Source organism: Morone saxatilis, unplaced genomic scaffold (genome assembly GCF_004916995.1).
Source record: "Morone saxatilis isolate NCDOM2014 unplaced genomic scaffold, NCSU_SB_2.0 Contig12, whole genome shotgun sequence".
Taxonomy (NCBI): Eukaryota; Metazoa; Chordata; class Actinopteri; family Moronidae; genus Morone; species Morone saxatilis.
The window spans coordinates 21,656,532-21,668,632 of record NW_023339674.1 but is presented as its reverse complement, the minus strand read 5'-3'; the positions used below and the strand labels follow the sequence as shown (position 1 = coordinate 21,668,632).

At 39.9% G+C, this 12,101-nt stretch overlaps 2 protein-coding genes across 2 annotated transcripts in view; both read left to right on the top strand.

Annotated features, from left to right (window-relative positions):
- The window catches only part of cpeb2 (cytoplasmic polyadenylation element binding protein 2), a 16,268-nt gene extending 10,238 nt beyond the window's left edge, over positions 1 to 6,030 (top strand). The window contains exons 6-11 of the mRNA XM_035653933.1: positions 736 to 909; positions 1,025 to 1,114; positions 1,347 to 1,465; positions 1,572 to 1,686; positions 1,944 to 2,125; positions 2,400 to 6,030. Coding sequence (XP_035509826.1) covers positions 736 to 909; positions 1,025 to 1,114; positions 1,347 to 1,465; positions 1,572 to 1,686; positions 1,944 to 2,125; positions 2,400 to 2,627 — 908 coding nt within the window. The 3' untranslated portion in view covers positions 2,628 to 6,030. The remainder of the gene's footprint in view (positions 1 to 735; positions 910 to 1,024; positions 1,115 to 1,346; positions 1,466 to 1,571; positions 1,687 to 1,943; positions 2,126 to 2,399) is intronic.
- Positions 6,031 to 7,104: 1,074 nt separating this feature from the next.
- LOC118322288 (complement C1q tumor necrosis factor-related protein 7) lies at positions 7,105 to 11,904 on the top strand. Its single transcript, XM_035653934.1, has 3 exons — positions 7,105 to 7,336; positions 9,389 to 9,625; positions 11,073 to 11,904. Exons 1-3 carry the CDS (start codon positions 7,315 to 7,317, stop codon positions 11,699 to 11,701), a joined length of 888 nt encoding a protein of 295 aa, XP_035509827.1. The 5' UTR covers positions 7,105 to 7,314; the 3' UTR covers positions 11,702 to 11,904.
- Positions 11,905 to 12,101: the final 197 nt, after the last annotated feature.

Here is a 12,101-nt window from a genome sequence, read left to right as displayed (position 1 = left end):
AATAGACAATAAAGCAGGATATGCTTAGCGTAGCAATATCCTCCCCAGCTCCACTTTCTCGTTCAAATATGGTCACTTATGGCTTCAAAGAAGCAAGATGGCAACAGCCATAATATGAAACTTGATGCTTCAAAACTGTAGTCCACTCCCCAGTGGGTGACATCACAGTGGCTCCGTCCACTATTTATTATACATTTTAAATATAACCATATACCTAAATGTGAAATTAAATCTAAAATCTAGTCTGAGTAGAGTTTTAGTAATTTCTTAAAATATTTCTCAAATCACTGTTTCAGTTATACATTAAACAATTTGTTCATATTACTGTTTATTTTATAATTATTTATTAATTCAATGTTAAACACTCAGCATTCAACAACACTCTCCATACTGCTCAGCCATGTTATTAACAGCTTTGTTCCACACAGCTGGCCTTTCCACACCTGCTTTATCTACCACACCGTTCAGAGTGGAGCACACACAGTTCCTCACTTTATGCTGGTGCCTTGCTTTACGACCACTCAATGTAAAACTGCACTAAAAGCACAAACATTATTTTATAGACAGCCTCTCCTCTGCATTTGTCCTTGTCATAACAGAGGCATACAGTCCCATAAAAGGCAGATTAATTTGACTGCATTTAAATCTGTGATTGTGATTTGTGTTTCTGCTTGCGTGTGTTTGTGTGAATGCCTGACAGTTGCTGTAGACTTAACTGCCCTTTTTCTCCACCAGGCCGCTCCTCCCTCTTCCCCATTGATGACAATCTCCTCGATGATGGCCACGGCAACCAGGGTGTACCGGGAGTCCTCGGCTCCCCCAACTGTTACCCCCACCAAAACGGGGAACGCATCGAGCGTTTCTCCCGTAAGGTGTTTGTGGGAGGTTTGCCCCCTGACATAGATGAAGGTGAGGACAACTATAACTTACTCTGAGTCTTTCAGGACTGCACTATACTGCTGTCTTCTATTCTAACTTTCTCTTTTTCTCTCTTCTCTTCTCCTTTTTTTCTACTTTCTTTCAGATGAAATAACCTCAAGCTTCCGCCGCTTTGGTCACCTGGTGGTGGACTGGCCACACAAAGCAGAGAGCAAATCCTACTTTCCACCTAAAGGTATCGACAAAAGCAGCCAGCCTCCATATTAAACACACATTTATGACTTCTAAACGTTATTAATGGAATAGTTGGGATGCAGTGCCTTATTTATTAACACTATAAAGTTATGGTGTTAATAAATAAGGCATAATTTAAATACTGATGGTGAGGACATTTGTTAGACAATCTTTATTTCTGTGTGTTGAATGCACACACTGAGGCTGTGGATTTGTGTGTGTGTGTTTCCTAGGATACGCATTCCTGCTGTTCCAGGAGGAGAGCTCAGTGCAGGCTCTGATTGAAGCCTGCATGGAGGAGGATGGGAAGCTCTACCTGTGTGTCTCCAGCCCCACCATCAAGGACAAACCTGTGAGTTCAGCAGCACCAGCTCACACTGAAAAGACACAGTGCTGCCGTTATATTTTCCCTGAATAAAGAAGGAGGGGATTTACAGTTAAATTTGTTTTTGTTTCAGGTGCAAATTCGACCTTGGAACCTGAGCGACAGTGATTTTGTGATGGACGGATCTCAGCCCCTCGATCCCCGCAAGACCATCTTTGTGGGCGGTGTCCCTCGTCCCCTGAGAGCAAGTAATTACACTGCCTTTGTTTGTCTTCGAGCAATTTCATATCAGTTTAGGAAGGCCTTTAGATTCAGACTTCTGGTACATATAGCAATAAAGCATTAGCTGTATGTTTGATGACATGAATCTGACAGCTTCTCCCCCATTCTGTCTCACCCCCTGTAGCATAACCTTCTCACATCCTCCCACAACTTTCCTTGATCCCTTCACTCATCTAAATATATATTCTTTCTTTTTCTACTTTCCTTTTCACTCTCTGCCTAGTTGAGCTGGCCATGATTATGGATCGCCTCTACGGTGGAGTCTGCTACGCAGGAATTGACACTGATCCAGAGCTCAAGTACCCCAAGGGGGCGGGGCGAGTGGCCTTCTCCAATCAACAGAGTTACATCGCTGCCATCAGCGCGAGATTCGTCCAGCTGCAGCACGGAGACATTGACAAGCGGGTACAGCCTCCACTTAATCAATAATTCCCAAATCTTTTTTCATAAAGTCTGTATAACTCAGTCATCATTAGGATGTGTATGTGTGTGTGTGTGTGTGCCAGCAGCCTCACCACAGCAGCTTGTTGCTAAGACGAAAGCTTATTAGGGCTGATTGAATAAGCTTCCTTCCCAGTGTCTGCTGCTACAAGCCTTGGCCTTTCATAAACGTACACATTGTGTTTTACTGTATGTATTTATGCACTTTCCTTGTCTTCTCTAAAATGTGTGTACGCAGGTGGAGGTGAAGCCCTACGTCCTGGATGATCAGCTCTGTGATGAGTGTCAGGGTGCACGCTGTGGAGGGAAATTTGCTCCCTTTTTCTGTGCTAATGTCACCTGTCTGCAGTACTACTGCGAATTCTGCTGGGCCAACATCCACTCCCGCGCCGGACGAGAGTTTCACAAGCCCCTGGTTAAAGAGGGAGCCGACCGCCCGCGCCAGATTCACTTCCGCTGGAACTAGTGATGCGACCACAGCCATGGTGACACAGTCAGAGGGAAGGGAAATGAAACACTGGCTAACAGCAAAAAGAGTGTCGCTCTGCCTCTCCTGCTCTCCTAAGCTATCAGTATAATCGAGTACGTAACACAGTATATACTATATATATCTATATATCTTTTGTAGCAGCCAAACACCACAAGCCTCAGTTTTTCACCAAAACCCCCCTCACATCTCAGGCTCTGACAACTCTACAACTCTTTTGTGGTACTTTCATCTTTTCTAAGAGGAGATTTAAAAAGAGATTGATTTTTGTAGGTTTTTTTATTCTTATTATTTTTGTATGTGAGATTTAAAGTAGATATGGGAATGTTTTTGCATGGGGGCAGCTCGTCTGTCTGTTTGTCTGCTGCTAGCCACCCTACAGTGCGTGTAGTGCACACTTGTTTCTGGGAAAACCTTGATTCTCTAATGTTGACGCCTGCCCCAGGTCATTAACCAAAGGTAGCAAAAAGATAGGAAGCATAAAATTGACACATTTTCTGCCGCAAAACAAAAACGGTTGTTTTTTAACGTTACCATGGGCTCTTTCTTCTTGTTAGAGGGTTTATTAAAAATTATATGATAGGGTTATTTCTGCGCTCATACTGACCCATAGAGTGATACCTCAAAATACTAAATCTGGTTTCTGCTAACTGTATTCAACATTTATACTTAACAAGCTATTTTAGAAGCTTTGCTGCTATATATACATATATATGAATAAATGTGTAGGTATTATATTTAATGCCATTTATAAACCAGAATCATGTAAAATGAAATGCAGTATGCACTCAACCACTAATGGCCCCCATTGCCATGGAAAGTGCATGTTTGCAACAATAGGCTTAGTTACACAAATAGCATGCAGGATATATGTGAGAAAAACAAAAACAAAAAACAAACCACTGACGTCATAATTAAAAGACATAAAAGTCTATAGTGAGTAGCATGACCATCATTTACAGATGCCTAAGAGGGAAAAAAATCAGACAAAGCTAAATAAGTAAAGAAAAAAACATATTTAAACTTGCATGCATTGATGTTTATCTGTTGTTTACATACTTAACGATACAAAAAGTGATATTGGTTCTACTGTAGACTTAGTGGACGCCATCATTTTGTGACGCATGATGGCCTGTATGGCAAAAAAAAAAAGACTCCTGTCGAGAAGCAGAGTGGTGTTCAGTGGTTTGTGTTTGTGTCGTCCCTGTGCTGTGTGACTGTTTCTAGTGTAGACTGAGGCTCTAGTTTAGTTACCAACAGATGACGTAGAGGAGAAATCAAACATCAAAATGACTCCTGCCTTCACCCCTTCCTATCCCGCGTCTTTGTATGCTTCCAAAGGTTAATCCGATAGTAGCACGCGCTCCCAGACCAAATGCAAACAAAAAGACTGGATCGTGGGTCTAGACTGAAGGTCGGGTTAGGAATGATCCATAGGACATTTTGTAATGATCCGTGAATCCAGGGAAAGTCTGGCTCAGTTATGATGAGGACGATGATACTTGGTCTCTTGGCGTGCTAAAGATGAAGCTCCCCTCTCTTTGTTTGTGCTGTTTGTCTGTTTGATTTCCACCGTGACCCTTGAATTACTTTTTAAGGAAAAAAAAAAACTATTTAGGGACAATCTTTCTGTGAGGACGGTGGCCCAGCCGTCCGTTTGGTACTGTACAAGTGTGTCGCTCTTGTGTCGTCGTTGGTTTTTGTGCTCCACGCCCTGGTGTATCGTTGTTCAGGCGTCAAGTGTGTACTGTTACAAAAACCTTAATGAAACCGAGACTCTAAGTTTAATTGCTTATAGTTGAGTCATATAGTTTAATTTGTTTGTGTCAACTACTTACCCATCACTGGCCCTTCAATATGTTTTTTATAATATATATTATGCACTACTTTTTCTATATCCCCACTTATTTGGTTTCTTATCCACCCCCCCTTAAGTGATTTCAGTGCAGATTCTCTGAAACCTCCACCTATTTATGATTCTACAGATGATTTATTAAATTTTATTTTTTCATGATTACTTATTTAAGATGTAGCGTGAAGCAGTGGTCTTAAGTTATCTATATTCTGTATGAGTAGAGCAGGAATCCAATATGTTCTAATATATTCTAATGTAGTCTGGATGTTGTGGGGACCGGGAGTCAGAGTGCGGTGGAGGTGAAAGTTAAGTTAAGCGAGCTCCCGTCGTCCCCCCTTGTGGCTTTAGTTCTCATGATGCGAAACATGTTTGAATATCGTCACCTGTAACACTTGACTCGTGCTGTTTTTGTGAGGTTCTATTTTCTATGTTGAACACTGTTACTTTCTTCTGTATGTGTCTTTGTTTTTGTAAAAATCATATTTATTTCACTATTTTTGTAGACAAAAAAAAAACTATTTGATTTTGATTGTATTTTTCTATTTGAATAGGACTATTATACAATTTATTTCCCCCCAGTGCTAATTATGTCCAAAAGTTCTGTTCAAAGACAAAGAATCATGTCATTAGTAACAACATCAAAGTTTTGATATACAGTTGATTCTTATTTTGATACACATGACACATTTCATTTGAAGGAAGGAAACATGAAGGTTTTATTATATTCTTGGAAGACACTTGAGATTCTCCCCTGTTGCATCGAGGCCCCAGCTGCCTGTCCTCGTAGATGCTCTGAAACTTGAATATAACACATTTTGAAAGGCTGACTAACCTCGAATCTGTGTTGTGATGTGCAATACTGTTTCTAATGTTTGTATAAAAGTAAGAACTACAGTGTAAACCTTTTTAATGCAGATTTATTTTTTTCATTGCATATTTTGCAGATTTCTGATCCACAGTGTCATTTTTTACTGTCAGAAAAATAAACCCCGTTTTTTCATTGCAACTATTTTTAAATCCAGATATCTTTGTACTGATGTAAATGATTGTAGTTATTTTGGATAGTGTTTTGCTAACAAAAGGAGAGACTTTTTCATGCATATTTCTATTTCATTTCATCTTGTTTTATCCCACGTTTTGTTTCATTTAATAGTAGCAGAATTCTTGGAATATTTTTTTCATATTTAAATGTCATTGGTATTATTTTGTATTTTTATGTGGAAATACACTATATATAAATTTAAGATGCTAATTGCTAAGATATTATTTTGAGTTTAATTATTTTTAAAGCTAAATATTTGTAATTTTATTGTTAAAGTGACTAATTTCTAAATCAGAGTTTGTGTATAGATTCACAAAAGTGGTTTATGAGGTGTTTGGATTGTAATTATTACTGAATGGTTCTTTGATATGCAAAATGAATATCATGTTTATTTTTATTTTTGTTGGTTTTGTATTTAAATGGGGTGTTGATTACAACCTTTTTTTTCTTTCACTTCCTGAATAAAGACCCATTTTGTTTGGAAACAACATGGCTGATGCATGCTGCATGTGTTTGGAAACACACAAAATCATGAATGAATAATAGGAGAATGTGTTTACATAATAATAATATATTTATTTAAGCTTCCACTACATTTATCTGACACCTGCTGTTGCTTTGCAGATGAAGATTTTATTACCAAAATTCACAATACGCTTATTAAATACAATACATAAAGTTTAAACCAGTGATTCGCAGATATTTGCCATTTCAGCCTTTTTGTCATGTTTCAGATTATTGATTATTAATTATTAACATTTATGCATATATACACATAATAGTTATATATATTTATATATGTTTATCAAACTAACTAAACTGGCTAATTATAGGGTGGCTCCACCTCTAGCAGCAAAATGCTATATGTGCATTGATGTGTCACTATTAACAATTAACTAATAATCATAAATGATCTTGTGTCACTCACAAGGGCCATTTTCTGCAGAATGAGTACTTTTTCTTTTGATACTTAAGTGTATTTTGTTAATAATACTTCTTTACATTTACTTAAGTAAGCTTTTAAACTAGTTGTAATGGAGTATTTTTACACTATTGCTACTTCTACTTAAGTAAATCTGTAATTTATACATGCACATTTGCTTTAATTAGCTGATATAATAGCTTCATTCAAATAACTAGTCCTGTTAATATATCATTTTGATGTTGAAAACATATTTTTCAGATGGTTTCTACGAGGGTAACCTCAACCTAACCATATGTGGTCACAAGTCCCCCAACACGCCTCTACACATCAGTTCTGGCCCCATCTAGGGGCAAGTGTCAGAAATACAAGTGAAATCAACACTGAGGTCAACAAGGCACAACTGACTTCTGCCATCTATTAATCTGACTTTTCATGCAACAACCAACTGCCTCACTGTACATGATCCAAACTGCTGACTTCTACGCTGGATGTCTCGTATTTAAAGAGACTTCACCAATGACATAATGGAGTTGGTTGTGTACGCACATACTGTGCTTGCCTGGATGATAGTTGTTTGCCTTGGGAAGTTTATGAGGCAGAAAGGGAAGGGAGTGGATAAGGGTGAGAAGGAGGGAGGGAGGGTTGGATGGAGTCCAGGCTGCTGCTGTTGCACTACAAGACACCGTCAGCAACGAGCAGCTGAGCTCTGCACGCAGATGTCTGAGAGCACAGCAGAAAAAGGACAAGTAACATGTTAACCAAGGGGCCAAATCATCAGAAAGACCGGAATCTGAGCAGATAGGACGAAGACACTCTACAGTGACAATTCTGATCAGCTTCGGAGATGAACAGCTGCCAATTGTGGGGTAAGAACACTGGTCACATATCTCTGTACTGTTCGTTGATTATCACAGAACATCTTTCATTCAAAGAATGAACAGAAATGTCTTACATCATAGAAACACTGTTGTCTTTAAGATTTTCAGTAGAGCTTGCAGAGTGAATACTTTGAATAACTTTGCAAATACCTGTCTGCCTGTGTCACTGTTTGTGTACACTTGTAACCACATGTAGGCATGCATGGTCTCAAAGTGTAGTTTTACACACATTTATATAAATATATGGAAAATGTTTTCCCTGAAAGAAGTTTGATGTTTAAAAATGTGTCTATTTTCCACCTGAATGATACACTGCCCCAGGAATTATTGTGAGACTTGTGTCTGACATTAATTACAAATACCTAGAGAACATGGCAGAGGCTGCCTTTGCTTAAAGTGGACACAGACACTTTTAGTGAACGACATCCAAACACAATCTTTTCATTTGAATGCTCCACCTGTTCACTGGGAGAACACAATGAGAACACAGAGTTTTTTTTTAGAGTTCCTAGTGGGACATTAATGTCTTTAAAAGATAATTATTTCAGTAACAAAGAACCACTGCAGTCAGAGTTTGAAAAATGACTATGTTTTGGAATTAATGTTTTTTTTCTTTTTTAAAATGTAAAATGTAGTGCTTGTAAGTTAATGATGTGTGTATCTGTGTGTGTGAGTGCATTTTTTTGCATACATTCACTGTATGTCACGTACAAGCCCCTGTGTGTGTAAAAAGAGGAATGTTTTTTTAATAATAGCCGTTTTACTAATGCTGACATCATTTCTGCAGAACGGAATTGGCGGGCGGGGTTTCTCTCTCACAGGACCTCACACTGGCTCCATGACCAGTTCATTACCCTCAAAATCAAAAACATGCTACACTGACGACGTGTGTGTGTGTGTGTGTGTGTGTGTGTGTGTTTCACAGAGCCACTTGTTTATGTTGTCTGTGTGCGTTAAGTGTCTGGATGTACTTCCTGTTTACCTCATTGTGTTTATTGTCTCGTAGTACTCACATCATTTGTCTGATGTGCTGGCATGTTGCACTGACGGATGAACCGAGTGCACGATGCCAAGGAAAACATGTTGCAATAAAAAAAAGGACACACTTATTTTTAAAGAGAGACATGGGGATGTTCCTTCTCTGTAAACCTGACACACATGTTCCGACGCCCCCACTTATCAGAGACAGAAGGGGCCAAAGAGCAGATGCAAAACTCTATTCTCACACCCACATGGGCAAAGAAACAGAGAACAAGCATGTGCATCCACAAAACCGTTCTGTGCATTTGGTCCAACTCCTTACAGATTTTCTTGGAGAAGAACACATTTTGTTGGTAAGATTTCAGAGATGGCATCACTATGGAAAGCATGAAAGGTTGCCAGAGTGGAGATAAGTATGTAGTCCCTCATTCACCACTGTGAAATTCCCATCAGAGTTATTAGTTTTGAACCCATGGCTATTTCGCATGTTGAGATCATGTCTCTGCCTTTCTCTCAGTGCATCGTAAATGTGCAACGTTTCTGCCTGCTCAAGTGCCATTGCTTCATGATTTGGTTCCCCTGACACAAATTGTGCTGGATGTTATGTCAGAACTTGGGAATGTTTTGGCAAAAAAAAAACGAAGACTTGGAACAGAGACAAAGGTTCCGTTTGAGGTCTCTCACATGCAGTTATGTGGCGGATGAGAACATCAGCGCGCGAGACAACAGTCAAAGAGCAATTGCTTCTCATTTCAAGAGCCACATCTGGCCTCATGCTGCACTTAATCGAAAATTTGATTCACTGATATGCTTTTGTTCTGTCTGCGCCCATGACAACACAAGTGTTTTATAGCATTGTGACAACTGATAACAGGTTCCCATTTCTGGTCAGAGCATGTTCAAGGCTCTGGCACCCAAACACGGCGTTTCTGTTTCATTGTTCGCTTTTCATCCGTTCCCTTTGCTCTGAATATCTGCAAACACAAAACTATTTTGTTCTGTTTTTTCTAATATCAAAGTGAGGCACTCCGTTCTAAAAAAAATTGTTTGCGTTTACAGATTTGAAGATGTGGGCGCTGATGGGAGTAGTCTGTCTGTGCCACTGTGTCTTTGGACAGCTGTTTGAGAGCAAACTGAAAGGAGCACCGCGACTGATCTGCAGTGTCCCCGGGTCACCGGGCCTGCCTGGCAAACCTGGTCCCAGTGGGGCCCCGGGAGCTGATGGGAATGTGGGTATCCCAGGAAGAGATGGCAGAGATGGCAGGAAGGGTGAAAAGGGAGAAAAGGGAGACACAGGTATATTATGAAACATAAACAGATACAGCATCAGTTTATGTGTGCAGATAAATAAACACTACCACCACGATGTGCCAGAGATAGCTGGCACAGAAAAGTTTTCCTTTACTTGACAGCTGGTGTAGAAAAGATGAACCGATGAGTTCCACAGAAAGACTCCTTGACATTAGTAGCATGGTTATGAAATGAAGCGTCAGAGAAACTATGCTGGAGTTGTGTGGAAAGGCACCTACTGCAAGCTTTAATGTGACTTGAAAACTACACTTTCTGTGCATACATGGTCCTAAGAAGCAATAGAAAACAATAGAAAACCATTCTTAACTCATCGATCACTTACTAGATTTTCTGGGGAGCTTTTAATCGTAAGTGGGGTGCCACTGAAGTGAAGCTTGAATTTAGAATATATATATTATCATGTTCCGAAGGGTCAAGAGTTATTCTCCATGGTCAAAAACCAAAAACATAAAACCTGACAGTCTGAGATTGATAATTCTCAGCATTCATATATTACAAAAACACAAGCTAACAAGTGATTGACGTTGTCAGATGTAGCCATTTAAATGTCCAGTGTGTAACATTAAGGAGGATCAATAGCAGAAAAAGAATATTTATAGGTATGTTTTCATTAGTGTATAATCACTGGAAAATAAGATTAGTTGTGTTTTTATTAACTTAGAATGAGCAGTTTCTATCTAGTCCACCATGTTGAACCCCCATGTTTCTACAGTAGCCCAGACTGGACCAAACACTGGCTGTATATACCACCTTTCACGTTTCACAGCCACCATAGTATCTTCTACACATTTGGAGCGGGAGGGTTAGGCGAGGGTGTTGAATTATTGTTTGTACAATACAAACCATTTATTGAGGTTGTTCATAGCTAGGTAGAGATTTCTTTGAAGATTATTCAGATGGTAAAAAAAAAATCATGTAGGTAAAGCTGGCATAAAGTTGCAAAAGTATTTGGAAGCACTGCGTCGGTTGGCTCGTCCAGCAGATCCACTGCACAGATATCATCTATGCTGGCTGAACCACAATAAACCTGTCAGTGCTAAATAAACGTCGCTCACCTGTGTTTTCCATTAGGTGTGGAAACAGGAATTCAGACACACACCTTCAATGGAAACTAGACATTCCTTATAGCCCACTGCTCTTACACAAACATACAGTATGTGATTCATAGTGTTCCCTATAGCTTCAGGGTATTTACTGTGCGGATGTAGTCAACTGGATATAGGATAGCAAAACTGTGCTGTTCAAAAGTCAAGGTGGCTGTGATCCAAGGGTGACTTAATACATGACACTGGGTGGGGTTTCGTGTTTCCATTCACTATTCCTTTAATAGTCAGGTTCAACATAACAGAAACTGATTCATATGACTGACAACGAATCATTCCTTCAGTAACTGTGCACAAATGATCATCCCAGCATGATTTGTCTGTTTCAGGGTTGAAGGGCAGAGTTGGCCCAACAGGTAAGATTGGAGGCCGAGGTGATCGAGGTCCAGCGGGGAAACGAGGCCCTACGGGAGAGAACGGAGGTGTGGGCCAACTAGGTCCCCCAGGGCCTGACGGAGAAAAAGGGGACAAGGGCAAAAGAGGGCCACGTGGAACTGCAGGAATCTGCAAGTGTGGCAGCCTGCTGCCTAAATCTGCCTTCTCTGTGGGAATCACCAGCAGCTACCCTCCAGAGAAAATCCCCATCAAGTTCAACAAGGTGCTATTTAATGAGGGTGAACACTATAACCCACAGACGGGCAAGTACATCTGCGCATACCCAGGCGTTTATTATTTCTCCTATGACATTACACTGGCCAACAAACATCTGGCCATTGGTCTGGTGCAGAACGGTCAGTATCGCATCAAAACCTTCGATGCCAACACGGGGAACCATGACATAGCATCTGGCTCCACTGTGATGTACCTGAACCCAGAAGATGAGGTGTGGCTGGAGATCTTCTACCACGACCAGAATGGTTTATTTGCAGACCCAGGCTGGGCTGACAGCTTGTTCTCTGGCTTCCTTCTCTATGCAGACACTAACTATTTTGACACACTGGCAGAGGACTATGCATAGAACCTGGAAAAAACAAAACAGAAACTAGTCACTGTTGTTATTATACATATGGTTGGTCAAACTATATTTTTATACAAATGTTTGTACTGCTAGTTATATTGTTACTATAGAGACTTATCCACTGATTGAAATTATATTATTTAATAAAGCTTGAATATGTTTCTGATTTATTTGTTTTAAATAAACATTGTTGACAGGTTGAACTTGGTTTGAGGGCTCTCTTTTTAAAATGAGTGAAGCATGTGTGAGACAAAGATGTTGTATAACATAATATAAAAAGTCAAAACGGGCGAGCCGTAAAGCTTTTATTGGCATTTGTACAAAAATAATGCTAGAGGGGAAAATAGCAAGGTGGTGTTGCGATTTTGTGGCTTCTCGGACTCCGTAGTGGGCGGACCCG

Coding starts and splice junctions, on each gene's coding strand:
- LOC118322288 (XM_035653934.1), top strand. CDS start 7,315: ATGAACAGCTGCCAATTGTGGG. Junction 7,337..9,388: donor GAACAGCTGCCAATTGTGGG/GTAAGAACACTG, acceptor TTGCGTTTACAG/ATTTGAAGATGTGGGCGCTG. Junction 9,626..11,072: donor GGGAGAAAAGGGAGACACAG/GTATATTATGAA, acceptor TGTCTGTTTCAG/GGTTGAAGGGCAGAGTTGGC.